The 14,128-nt window shown below is 40.9% G+C and overlaps 1 protein-coding gene across 10 annotated transcripts in view; it reads left to right on the forward strand.

Annotated features, from left to right (window-relative positions):
- The first annotated feature begins 167 nt into the window (after positions 1 to 167).
- PIKFYVE (phosphoinositide kinase, FYVE-type zinc finger containing) overlaps positions 168 to 14,128 on the forward strand; it is a 143,185-nt gene continuing 129,224 nt past the window's right edge. For 7 of the 10 annotated variants that reach the window (XR_009958833.1, XR_009958835.1, XR_009958832.1 and 4 more), the window contains exons 1-5: positions 168 to 251; positions 2,738 to 2,919; positions 4,516 to 4,695; positions 11,053 to 11,171; positions 13,883 to 14,054. Coding sequence is in view for 6 of the 10 variants with exons in the window: in XM_062579275.1 (XP_062435259.1) it covers positions 2,748 to 2,919; positions 4,516 to 4,695; positions 11,053 to 11,171; positions 13,883 to 14,054 (643 nt within the window). In the remaining 4 variants the exon portion in view is untranslated. Of the gene's footprint in view, positions 252 to 2,737; positions 2,920 to 4,515; positions 4,696 to 5,053; positions 5,090 to 8,815; positions 8,914 to 9,133; positions 10,219 to 11,052; positions 11,172 to 13,882; positions 14,055 to 14,128 lie in introns of those variants that run through there. The other 3 variants (XM_062579277.1, XM_062579281.1, XM_062579278.1) reach the window with 3 other exon arrangements.

The following is a 14,128-nucleotide window of genomic DNA, read 5'->3' on the forward strand; positions in this document are numbered from 1 at the left end:
TCGGCGCGAAGCCTCGATTGGCGACGCCTCGGCGCGGCGCGCGCCGTCGGCCGGCGATTGGGCAGGGCTGGCGGCGGCGCGCGGCGGCCGTTGCTAGGGGCGGGGCGGGGCGGGGCGGCGGCGGCCGTTGAGGGGAGGGTGAAAAGAGGCGGCGCCGCCCGGGCCTGGGCCCCGGCTCCGCGCACTTCTGCGCCGCCGCCACCGGCACCAGCACCGGCGCCGGCAGGGCTGGTGGCGCCCGCAGGCAGCAGGTAAGAGCTGCCCGCGCCTGACTGCGCGGCGCGGCCGCGGAACTGGCCCCCGCGGGGGCGCGATCTGCCCGCGGGGCCCGCCCGGCCCGCGGACGGCGCCGCCGCCGCCGCCGCCGCCTGTGGAGCTGGCGCTGCTGGGCTGCCTCCCCCCCGCCCCCCGGCCCTGAGGTGCCTGTGCGCGGGGCCGCGGTGCGCGCGTGGGTGCCTGTACCTGTTTTACTGGTGGGAGAGGATTGCGCCTGCGGGTGTTTGGTGAAGATCCCGAGGACAGCGCAGTCTGTTTTGGTGCCTGCCGACTGAGAAGTGCTCCTCGCTGCCTTAATTTACCTCAGCGTACAGACAAGCGGCTATTTCCCTGTCATATTTTCCACATACAACACTCTTCTTTCCTCTCTGTTTTAGCTAGACTAGTCCTGCTGTCACAGAAACCTTTTTCTTTTCTCTTTTTTTTTTTTTTTTTTTTTTACTCCCCTCCTGAAGCTAAAGATTATTTTTTGGAGTTACATATGTGACGTTTACAAGTTCAAAGACTTCCTTGTTTTCTTTTCTTGACAGGCTGTAGTGAGTTGCTGAGAGGTGAACTTGGTTTCCTGCAAAACTTCTGGTTGACTTCATAATGGTGTTTTTAATGTGGTGGTGCATGAGGGAGCACAGCTTTATACCCTATGCAACATTTAGGGAGTAAATGTGTGTGTGGTATTGAAGAAAGACTAGTAAATGTTGCAGTTATGCTTCTGACATTTTGAACTGCTCAAATTGAGGACAGAACCCCAAACTGAACAATGCAAATGGGAGATCTAGATAGTAAATTATCAGTTGCCTCAAGTATCAAAGAAACAATCATAAATTTACCTGAAGATGTGCTCTTGAAGGTATTTTTCATGAACTCTGGTGTCTAAGTGTGTTCATATCTGTGTTTCTTGCTTAATACTATTGCAGAAATGTATGACACTTCAGCACAACACAAGCAAAAAATACCATGGCTTACAGGAGAGAGAAATGGGGAAGCATTCCAGACTAAAATTCAAAACTTATGCAAAAAACTTCACAGAAGTTTCTCTTAAAACTTCATGAGTGATGTTTATCTATTTTTTTTAAGATTATGTGACTGTCAAGAGAAACTGTGAGCTAAAAGTGCTAATTAAACAGAGTAACAAACGAAAGTACACCAAGAAGTCATATGACTGACAAGCAGATATCTTCTTTTGTGCTTTCCTTTTAGGAGTAGTTAAACCTTGCAATGTGAGCTGCATGTGGCTTCTTAGCACTTTCAGTGTGAGTCAGTTGCCAACCATGTGGTTTTCTCTGGACTATACAGATTTTTTTGTGCCTGGCTTCACAGAACTTGGACTTCTAGTCAGCAAAATATAGGTATAGATTCTAGGAAGCATTTGCAGAATTGGGAATAGTTGTTTCATGAAGGAGCATGCCTGAGTTGCTAAGCAGGAAGCAGAACTGGTATGGATTTTTTGCTCCTTGGCATGGTAAAAGGGTTCAGCCCTCAGTCACATGTTCCAGCAGCTCCTTTTATTCCTGCTCTGTCAAACATTTCACTAAGTCTTGGTTAAACTAAGATGAAGGTGGTACCTGAGTTTGGGAGGACAGAAATAAAAGCTTTGTAAGGTGGGGTGGGTGATAGGAAGGTGGAAGTAATCAGGTGTATGCAACTGAGGTTAAAAAAAGTATATGGGAGGTGCAAAGGTATGACTCTTGGCCATGTGAAGGCTTTGGTACATGGCAAGTCAGGCCAACAAGTATAGAATGTTTTTTTTCCTTAATATAGCCACTCTTGAAAACAAGGAAGTTTCAAACCGTTAGATATAGCAACAGATAAACCACAGCTTGTATTGCTGACCTGGTGACTTGTCTATGCAGGCACTAGGCGCTGTATTGTACTGTGGAGGGAAAGGAAGCAGTGTACTACCAAACTTGACTTTTCCGTCCTGCTTTTACTTACCATTCATTCTGCTTCTTGCTCGCAAGTTAATCTGGCCAAATGGCAAATCTTGTCCTTCTGGCTGCTGAAGCATGCCTGTCTTCTGTTTTCTTGTTGTAAGGGCTGCAGAGGTCACAGCATTGACAGCTGTTCTCTTAAGCTTAAGTGAAAACTTCTTGGTACTATACATACACACATGCAGAGTCTCCGTTTAAAAATTTCAAGTGAGAGTTGGTTCCAATAAAACAGCAACCAAAATGTCTTGTCAGATTGTGTAGTAGCAGTTTTTTATTCTAGTTACTCTGGATGTTTAGTTAACAACTCTAAATTGCTCTCTGTGGAGACTTTGATCCCTTGCCATTCACTAGATAGCCAGACTCAGAGGAGCTGAAGTCCTCTATCTGACCTGTGCTAACAGCAGATGCTTGCAGTAGATGAGGTGGGTGTCCCTGTCAGTAGCTGCTGAGACACCTCTGAAAGTGTTCTGCTTTATCACCCTAGGTATAATATGTGTTGGGTTTTCATGCTGATTTATTTTTCTTTCCCCCAGGGCACGTGAAATGGCCGCAGATGACAAAAGATCTCCTACACTGGAAGCTACCAGTGATCTACCTCGTTCTCCCAGCAGTCCATCTCATCTCACACACTTCAAGCCCCTGACTCCTGACCAGGATGAGCCTCCTTTTAAATCAGCCTATAGCTCTTTTGTAAACCTCTTTCGTTTCAGCAAGGGTAAGTGTGTGTGTGTGTCTGTATTGTGTGCACTGTCTGTTTTGTTGATGATCTCTGCTGCCAAATAAATGCGTAAAAACACCTGTGAAAATGGCAAGAGCATAATTTCAGACTGTTGGCTAAGTAGATGTTGAATCAGTCTTGTGTAAGGGAGGTTATATCTTGCTTTTGGATGATGTAGTAGAGCTTTGCCATGAGAGAAGATAGCCAGCGTTTTGTAGCTAAAAACCTATGGCTGCCAGTGAAGGATTGAGACAAGGCAGCTAGCAGATGGTATTACTCAGCCTCTGGAAATGCCAGTGTTCCTTACCTGTCTGAAACTTTCAGGGCTAAGAGCAGGAGTAGCCTTCATAAGATGTGTGCCTGTCTTTTTAATATAAGTTCTTATACCAGACTTCCTCTACTCATCCTCCTGTGCATCTTATACCTTCATCTGGGTGGAAGCTGAGCTGTAAGAAAGCAGTGCATTTATAAAAAATGCTTCTTGAATTTGCATTGCTGTAGATACTCCCAATCAAGAGGTCTGAAGTGTGGTTGAATTCTTGTATGCAAAAAAAGTACTGCCTGATGTTGGCCTTTGTGCTCCATGTATCATGAAACACTTAGACTCTCAATAGGTGAGCTCTTAAAGAGCAATATATTTGGTTTTTGTTTCATAGCAGAGTATTGCATGGAAGGGTGAATGAAAACTGGTTTCATACAAAACCTGCATATCTCATGGCTGGAGATGGCAAAATGGTCAGCTGCTTTTGTTTAGTCTATTCTTTGTCCAGATCTTGGCTAAGCATAGTTCTGCAGTGTTTGGGCTAGGGAGAAAGGGGTAAGATAGCTTTTTGTATAAGCAAACTTACCTGTTCAGGCTCTTTTTGTACAGGATGAAAATAGTTATTTGGTATGACTGCTGTTAGTTTGTACAGTAGAGTATGGCTTGCCATTATTAATTTTTTGAAAGTAACATTAAATTTGGTCAGTACTGGATTAACTTATTTATCACGGACAAGCAGAGCTGAAGTCAGCAAAGTATTGTGTTGGAAGAATAGAAAAATGGCACATGGAATGAGCATGTTACTGAAATGAGTGAAAACAGCCTGCCTATACTTGATCCTCGGACTGAAAAGGATAGTTTAGTAAAGGCTACAGTAACTTTAATATAACCCCAATACATTGAAAACCAGGATTCTGATGTAACTGAAAATCTTTTCTGAGGGCAGAAGTTAATTATCAAGTGTAGCTATTCCACAAAGCAAGAATTATGTACACTTACCAACATTTATTTATTTATTTTATAAACTCTTTTCACATTGGGCATACTTCTGAAATGGCCTGTGCCTTGAAACACAACTTCTATGTACTGACCTGTTTTTATGTTTCATATGTCACTTGTCAGACTAGAAACTTGGATCTGTATCTGACTTTTGCTATGCATAATCACAAGCCAAATGAGCTATTTATGAGAGGTTTTCTTTTCCCCTTAGTTTTGTATGTGCTTCTGGTTTTCTCTATTGTGTCTAAACAGTTATTTCTTGCCCCCCCCCCCTTTTTTTTTTTTTTTTTTTTTTTTTTTTTTTTTTTTTTTTTTTTTTTAATGAACTCCAGATGATGGTAGGCTTTCATCCTCGGTGGAGAGAGGAGAGACAGGGCAGAGTGATCCACAAGCACTGAGTGGTGGCTGGTCCAGTCCTCAGCATCCCACGAGGGCTCATTCTCTGAGGTCCCCGGTTCCTTACAAAAAGCAGCTAACCGGTGAGCTACAAAGAAGATCATCTGCAACTCTAGGTAACTTCAGCTCCTTATGCTACAAAAGAATATTATACCAGCAAATCTGGGATGCTCAGAAGTGCAGTGGAAGGAATTGAACAAAAATTTCATTGACCATGTAGATTGGTAGCAGAACTTGGTATCAGGCTACACTGCTTCTGTTAGTGAAGTTACACTTCAGCCTTGGAAGCATATCTACTCCATCACCCTCCATGTTCCAGCAGGACACTCTTGTTGGTGTCTCTGCTGTTTCAATTACAAAACAGTTTGGCATGAAGGAGCTGTCAAACTCCAACGTTGTAAAGTCACTTGACTCCTGATGCACAAAATTTCTATGTTGTCATAAGGAACTTCAATTTCTTAACAGCTGTATGCTGAAAACAACTTTAAAGCTCTTTGTTTGGTGGTTGAGGTCTGTGTCGTGGAACAAAAATTTAGGTGCAGTCTTTTGCCTGTAACTGTTTTGGGGGACATTGAATACTTGTATCTAAACCATTTTCTTTATAACCTTGAAATTGTTGCCAGAGGCTATACTGAATCTCCATTTGCTGGACTAGGAATTTAATAATTTCAAAAGTGTAACTGTATAATGGCTTTATGAAAGATGAGAAAAGCTGGTGAGTAGATTGCAGGGGTCCTTGTTGATAGCTGCAGAGTGCTGCAGGCAGTTTGTGGTAGTTCAGAGCAAACTGTTCAACTGAGTAAAAATCCTGTGGAAAACAATGTTTCCAAGCATATAGCACCTACTGTCAACAAATTATGTCTTAAAAGTTGTTAATTTATATGATTTTTTTTTCAGAAAAGTGTCTTTATACGCAAGCAGAAGTCCAGTAGAGATAACTGGCATTTTCATCCTTTAAATTTACTTGCATGCTGTCTCAGTTGGACACATTCATCTTTTTCTTCCTTGCCTTCTAGTACTGTTTATGCTATTCAGTTGTATCTGTCACAACAAAGCAATTAATGTTGCAAGGCTTTTTTCTCAAGTGCCCGAAGTACAGAAGTGTGCTCCAGGCTGATTTGCCAAGAATGTGTTACCTTACTTCATTCTTAGTCACCTCTTATAAAACCCTTAGAAATTATCTGTGGATTGCAGGTTAGAAACCTTTAGATGAGGTAGGTTGTTTAGTAGTCAGAAAGTAGAAATAATCTTGAGATTTGAATTCTACTGAAAGGAAGCAGCTGGAGAGGTGAAACTTGGTCTAAGGAGTGGTAGGAGCTCTTGCTGCATTATTTCAGCTCCTTTTAAGGCCATCCATTTAAGCGCTTGTGTTTCAACTGAAGTATGCTCAGAAAAACATGATGATGAATCAGTGTGGAAAAAAGTAAAGTTAGATGGTGCAGGACTTGCTGGCTTTCTGAAGAGATTTCTGTTGGGTGCTAATTGATGTTGCTATGTATGTAGCAAGTGGTCTGACTGTCAAATATTTTCTCCAAATCTGCTAATAACCTCAGTGCTGTGACAAACATGAACTCTCAGTAATGCAAGTAAAAATCACCTGTATTTGTAGAGGGGAAAATCCTTGCATCTTCCCTCTCCAAAAAGCAGGCTTTTTTTTTTTTTTTTTTTTTTTTTTTTTTTTTTTTTTTTAGTTTCAGAAAATCAGTTTTTGTGCTTTCTTTTTGCTTTCTTTTACCTTAAAAGAAGAAAAAAACTGAAAGTACAGTTTTGAGGATATCTGAACACTGAGCAGAAGAGAATTTTACTTCTACCAGTGTAGCAGATGCTGAGTTGCACAAATAACTTCAAAAATTATTCTCTCTGTAATGATCACAAACTTATTTGTAACTCGTCTCAAGTATTTTTATTTGCTCAGATTTCAAAGCATGAAAAGAAGTGATATGATTTATGTAAGCACATAAATTGGTAACCTCCCATTCTGTTTAGTGACAGTGGTATGTCTAATCTAGTTGGGGTTTCTTGCAGCCTTGTATCCGCAGATCCTTAAATGTCTCTCTGGATTTGGCCTCTACTCATAAGAGATGCTCCTTCTTTCTGACAGCATAGGCAAGAAAATGCCCAAGTCCTTCACAAATTTCAAAGGTCTCCTCAGCCTTATTGAGTTTAAATAGCATGCAAAGTTTAAGCAAGGTGAAATGAAAAAATAAATGTTTTGGAGTAAGGTTCTTAGTGCATCTAAACAATGACAGAAAGAAGCTGCTTCTGAGGATGCTAACCCTAACCCCTTGTCTGATCATTAGCCTGTGCTGTCTGTACAGCAGATGTTCTAGTTGCTCAGAGCCTGTGTTGTCTGATAACTCCAAGCACAACATACAAAGGAGCGGAATTTCTTGTACAAGAAATTGTCTGGCATCAGCTGTGTACTTGTCCAGGTGAATGCTTCCTTCAGGACTGCTTGAACCAAAACATTACAATAGGTTCTTTTAAACTTCATGTTATCCCTTGTGTAAATAGGAGAAGATGCTGGGCTTAGGTCAGAGATGCTTTGTGGCCTATGCAGCAGCAGAATCAGTGCTGAGATTCTGCGTTGGCTTCTGCGTGCTACTCCTTGGGTAAGCTGCTGCATCCTCATGTACTGCAGTAGGATGCTGGATGGCTGGAATATCTTTTACAAAGATGGTGGCCCAGTTGATTATACTAGACTGCATGTTCATACCATGCATGTGTACAGTCAGCAGATTGCTTTCAGGGTGCAGAATACTCTGGTTACTGTGATAATGTCACAGTTTGCAAATCCACTTTAAGGAGAACTAGAAATGCTGATCAGTTGGAGAGCGAGTATTTGGTTGTAAAAGCACTTGTAGTTTTTTATGCAGCTATGCAGGATAATCCTATTAGGGCTAGAGGATCATAGCAGAGAGGCAATAATGGGGAATGGCAGGGGGCATAGTAGGAATAAGGAAACAGCAGTGATCATACAGGGGAGGGCCTGAGAAAAGAAGATGGTGGTTATTAGGAAGCTTAAGGAATGTGACCTATTAGCAGAGCATTTTTTTTTCCACTGAAAAAGGCCTTAAAATAAAAATGTGTATGATAAAATGAAGTTAAGGACCACTTTCGTACTTTTCATGCATGTCATGTACTTTGTATGTCAGTAAGTTTGGTCTGTCACAGTGGACTTGAATGTGAGATCGCATGCCTTAGCAGTGAAGGACTAGAAAGCAGTTCATGTTGTATTTGCACTAGCAAAACTGTGGAATCCCTGGCAGAGGTATTTGCTTATGGTTGAAAGGGTTTGAAGGCTCTCCCTTCTAAGTCTGCTGTTAGTGTTTGGGCAGCTCTGTTCCTGTAAACCAAAACTCAGTTACAATCACAGTTGCAATGAAATAGTTCTTGGCTTTCATTGTGAAGTGTTTGGAGTTGTGAAAAATTTTGGAAGGATACATTTGTGATTCAGTAATGGAGGATGCAGCAGAATTTCATGACTTACTGAGCCAATCTTTCCATGGCCAAACTCAGAAGAGCGTTTGTAGTGAGTAATCAATCATATTTGGGATTGTATTTCAGCTTACTTTCCAGTGAGTGTAGTTCATGTGGGGAGTAGAGTAAAAAGGGGGAAAAACATATGGTGTGTCAGAGGATTTGAGGTTTGGCCAAGGATAAGGGTTAATGCCGAAATCTCAGGATAACGTTCTAGAGTTGTAGGAGCTTATAAGCCCAAGAAGGATAAGTAGGTTAGAAGAAAGCCAAACTGGAAATCTAGACGGGGTTTGTTGGGCCTGTTGAGGCGGTGTTAAGTGAACATGCAGACAGGAAAGGCATAGATGGAAAAACATGATTGTTGTGTAAATCGATAGTCAAGAGAAAATGATGTTCCATGCTCGTGTTGATGATTTACATTGAGAGCTTTAGATGTAGCTGGATTTAGTTGTTCAAATGCAAAATAATGCAAGTAAAAATGGCTGTTATGTGGGGGCTTTTGGCAATGGAAGAAGAAAAGGACAAAAGTGTGGTTGAGTTGTGGGCTGAAAGTGTGAGGACCCTACACATCAACAGCCTAAAGCTGTCTTTGCTTGCTGCAGTTGTTTTTGTGCTGGTTGGATAATGACAAGCAAAAGTTTGTGGAGCTGATCTGGTTGGCATACTTACTGGCCTCACCTTGCTGCTTTTATTTTAAAAACTAATTTTTTGTATATATATTTCTTTTTTTGTTTTGTTTTGTTTTTTTCTGAGTAGCATATGAAGGCTACTGGAACAATTCAGTAATGGATCCTGAACACAGAATGTGCTGCTTCAGGAAGACTGGAAAGACTTGCTGTTACATAGATGTGCAAGTATGGTGAAACTTCTTGGGATCAGATCAAAAGAAGATAATCTTTTAAATGTAGTTGATTGCCATTGGGATGATACTGCGTGGAAAACAAGAAGAAATTTACTGTTACAGTTTCAGTGTTTGTGGAAGGGAAGATGATTTTGCAGATTTAATGGTGAAATATGGCAATACTGACAATTAAAAGAAAGCATAAATATCTGTAAAGCATGTATGCATTAGCTAAGAAAATGACTGTTGTAGTTATAGTAATTGACTTTGTATCAGTAGCAAGAGTTAAAAAAGGATGCAAGCCTGTGTGCCAAGCTTATGTTAAGGAATATATTTTAGACATAGTCTCTCCTGTATTGCAGGAACTTTTTATGTTCTTCCTATACAGTATGTTTTCTCCCAGAAAGAGAGAAATCTCATGATTGTGAGGAAAAAGAGCTGACCAAATCTTAAACTGAGAATTAGTTAGCTTCTCCGGTATAAACACCTTAGCTGTGTGCTCCTATTACTGATGATGTGCTTTTCTTAATGTAGATCACATCTGTTTTTGGCACAACATAATGTCAAAAGGAGCCTTTAACTAACAAAAGAACCAGAGTGGAGTTAGCTGTGGCATATCCTTAATGCTGTGTGCACTCATACTTAGGAATCGCTTGCCTGATAAGATTTATACCTAGTTAGTCAGGAAGGCCTAATAGTAGTTTCCTGAGCTGAAAGCAACACTCCTGGAAACAGGGTTACTCTAGAAAAATTGTAGCAGAAGAGACTAGAAGGTAAGTGCAGCACAAATGTGATAGAAGCAAGTAGGAGATAATGTTTTCTGTGGTATTGTTAGTGGTTTCTTGAAATCTTAAAGTCACATTAATCACTCTAAAATATTCAACCTGGTACTGTCCAAAAGTATAGTTGTTTGATTTTTAAGTGTATTGCTGATGGCTAACGGAAGAACCGGGTCTAAGCACTCTGGCATCTCTTTAAAATCATCTCCTCCTGTTGTGGATTCTTTGCTGCACAGAGGTCATTAAGTAGCTGCATGTGGACTGATTAACTAAAAATATCTGCTGAGAACCTGAAGAAGAGTCATGGAATGCCAGAGTTTAATCATGTTACTCTAAAGGTATTGATCTCTTGACCATCTTCTGCACACAAAGGAACAGCCTAGTGCACTGCAACAGTTAATATGCTTCTGCTGGTGCTGTCAGCAGTCCTGCTGACATCAGTGATATCTAAAACAGTAAACAAAAAGCAGCCATGTCTGTTCTTCCTGTACTAGGGGAATGAAAATAAAATGCTAGTCAGATGGAGAGCAGCGAAGCTGGTAAGAAACTTTAAACTATTCAGAAAAGTTGTTAATGTAAAAAAGTGACTCTGAAAATGTTTAAATGTTCAGTAGATGAAGAACTGTGCTTGTGAATCTTTCTGGAGAGAAGTGCCCTATTTGTAACTCACATAGCAATGATTCAAAGTGATCTAGCATTTTATAGAAATGGAATTAACTGTCTCATGTTTTTCTCCAGAAGTATCTTTATCTTTTGATGTAGTTAAATAAGGATGCCTGTACAGGTTTTCAACAGCTTGTTCTTTCTTTTATGAAAAAATATACATATATGTGGATTGCTGGGTGCAATTTATTCTGAGTTACTGCTTTTAATAGAAACTAAGCTATGGAGTTCTGAGACATACTGTAGTCGTTTGTAAATTGGTTCAAGTTAAGGCATTGACTTATATCAGTCCTAGAATGACTGTAAATATTGTTGTGGGTTTTTTTTTTTTTTTTTTTTTTTTTTTTTTGAGTATTAATATCCTAAAGGGCATTCTAAAGTGAAACGTCACTGCTTTCTAAAAGACTATTATAAGGTTTATAGCATATGTTGAAAATCACTTATTTTCTTTAAAGCATATTTTCATTCTCAGAGAATTGAACTCAATTCTTATAGAGAATGCTATTTAAAATGTCATTCAAAGCGAGCTATCTGGCATCAGAAGCCCCCTGTGAGGAAGAGGGAGGGGGTGCAAGGGCAAGAAATGAAACACACACTAACTTGTGAACAGTGTGCTCTTGCAAATGTTTCTCTCTAATGGGGTGTTGTGTTACAATATAAACGCTGGTGTTTCATGAAAGAAATGATTACTGCTTTCCTTTCTCTTCCAGACAATCGAAGGAAAGTGGAACCGCCCCTTGGAGGTCATGATCCTCGCACAGCAGTTCAGCTGAGAAGCCTCAGCACTGTCTTAAAGCGCCTCAAAGAAATCATGGAGGGGAAAAGCCAGGTACTCCTTCTGAGGGGTTTGTAGGCCAACGTATCCAGAATTGAATGTTTACTGGCATTCCCTCAGCTGCATCTTCATCGTTAATTATGTTCTCATTTTTTTACTCCCTCCTCTTTCTTTATTACCTAATCTAGTATTATGTGACTGTTTTCTTCCTTGAAGACCTGACTACGATCATATGAAACAATCTGACAGTGATAAATAGCAATGAGAATTCAGAGGATGAATTAAACCCGCTGCTTACTGTGGTAGGAAACAGCTAGCAGTATTTGTCTGAAAGACTTGTCCCTGTTAACCAGTTTTGATTCAACTGGGTAAGGGTCCAGTGGTTGCTATTGACTTGTTGCTTCCACTTCCCTCTGTTATGTGGGACTGTGCTGCTAAGAGGAGGATCTAGTTGAGAAAAGAAGCCACAACTATTCAGAAGTCACAATATAAAAAGCTGTGTCTAGGAACAAGAGATGAAGAGGCAAATGTACATTTAATTAAACCAGATGAAAAGGAAAAAGCTTTTTGACAGCTTTTACAGGTAGGCTTGGGATAAACTTACTTGGTTTCCAGTGCTACTCTGATTGTGAGAGTAACTTAGCTTTGATGGAGATGATGTTTGAGAGTGAAAATTAAGCCTGTCATTGTGGTGAGCAGGGCATTGAGTATGGCTTCTACTAATACTTCAGCTGTAGCAACTTCTGAAGACCCTGTAGATTTTCAGACATTTTCAAAGTTATTAGAGAAGCAAGTGCTCAAACAGGCAGGACACAGCAGTCTGGAATACATCTAGATCTTTCTCCGCAGGCAGTGCATTAGCTGTCAACATGTATACAAACCACAATGCATCACTGCCACTGATTGTGGCCATTTCTTGCTTGAGTCACTTCAGGAAACAGGTCCTTCCTATGGTGAACTCAGTCTAACTCTACGAGAAACCACCTTACTGTTGTAGAAAACGTGCCAGATCCTAGGAGGTGCTACTCTAAGCTGCTCTAAACAACCTCTGCTGCTAATGGGAGCCAGATTCCTGCTTGGGATCCTTCATTGTAGGCTGTGCTTGTCATGAGAGTGCTGGCTGACTAGAGCAAGGCAGGCATTTGAAGGTATTGCCAGTTTCCTGCCTTCTTGCTCCTCTCTAAATAGGGAGGTACATATGGACACCTGTGTGTGTGTGTATATAGATACATCTATATCTATCTGTGTGTGTGTGTGTGTATACAGATATATCTCTGTGCGTGTGTGTATGTGTATTCTCACACACATATGAGAATACACACACACACACACACACACACAGGTAAACCCAGCAGTGACTGAGTTCATAAACATCCAGCCATGTGCAAGCATAATGGAGGCAGTATGGAAGAGATGGTGGGCTGAGGCGCTGCAGGCTGTGCACTGTTGCTTGGAACAGCTGCTCTCCTGACAGCAGAACTAGAGACTTGGCTCATCCTGCAGAGGCGCAGCAAAAAACATTCATGAGCAGCCTCTGCTGCTTTGCAGCAGTTCCTTGGCAAAGGTTTTCCACTGTGTCTTTTCCTGCCTGGAACTTAGTATTCATGCTGAAGGTGTCCAGACTCTCCTAAACAGTCTTTGGCCTCTTTCTATACAAGTTTTCTTGGGTGCGGACAGTATGAAATGCTGTCTGGTTGTTCATAGATGTTTTGTTCTCAAAATTGATCTAGCAGCTCTGTCAAACATTACTTTTTGAACATCTGAAAAATAGATCCCACTTCAGGGTACTTTGATTTCATTACTTAAAAATCAGAGTGCAGATCTTTTTTGTAGTTATTTTCTTCTTGTTTTGTTCTGAGAAGACTCTTGCAGTACTTTTTCTTACTAAGAAAAACTCTGTGTATTCGGTCCCTCTAAAAGGCTCATTAACAGAACTGAACTCCAGCAAATGAATGATCTGCAGTCAGAGCTACCACGTGACTGCTAGCAGTTGTCTCCATCCTTGGTGCTTGTAGCTGATGTGCTCAGAATCACAACTGAGAGAGTTATCTTGCTCTGTTTATGGCTAAAACACAAAATGGAAGTTTTACTTCTTTGTTTTCAAGCCTTAAGCAGGGTGAAACCTCCTGTAGCTGCATCCATGCTATAAATAAGTATATAACATTTTCTGTTGAATGTTTGTTTCAGTTTTCTTCACATAGCAGTTAACCTGTAGTTCTGAAACTACATCAGCCTGAGACAGGCTTTTATCACTGTTTACTGGATTTTTAAAGAGTTTGGCCATTTAACAAAACATTTCTAAGATACTTTATTACATGTCTCTCTAATCCTTTTAAGGTACATTCCAGTGTTAGTTGTTGAAATGGTCTGCATGCACTGATAACATCTGATATCCCGGACACCTTAACTTCATTGAATGTTTTTTTTTTTAAGACTGTGCTAGGGCCTGTTATGTGCTAGAGGCAAAGGAGAAAAGGAAGAACAATCAATGCTTTGTACTTTTGCTACTTATTGGCCCTTTTCTACAGCTCATGATAGTTTTTATCTGACTTAATCCCACAGTTGAGAACTCTCCTAACCTTCTGGATTTTTGTAATGCCACACAAAGTCCTTTATGTGCACGTGTGTTTATACACACAGACACGCACACACACAGACATGCACAAAATTATCTTTTTCCTGCACACAGTCTACAAAGCAATGATGAATCCAAACATGCTTTCATATTTACAGAGAAGTATTTCTTTGCCTGCCTTTCGTTGTAGGACAGTGACTTGAAGCAGTACTGGATGCCTGATAGCCAATGCAAAGAGTGCTATGACTGCAGTGAGAAATTCACCACCTTCCGGCGGAGGCACCACTGTCGACTCTGTGGGCAGATCTTCTGTAGTCGATGCTGCAATCAGGAAATCCCTGGAAAATTCATGGGCTACACAGGTAGGGTTTGTCTGCTGAGAAGTAGCTGCGCATTCTCTGTGTGTTCAGCTCTATTTTGACTACTGCTTCTGGTA

Source organism: Rhea pennata, chromosome 6 (assembly GCF_028389875.1).
Source record: "Rhea pennata isolate bPtePen1 chromosome 6, bPtePen1.pri, whole genome shotgun sequence".
Taxonomy (NCBI): domain Eukaryota; kingdom Metazoa; phylum Chordata; class Aves; order Rheiformes; family Rheidae; genus Rhea; species Rhea pennata.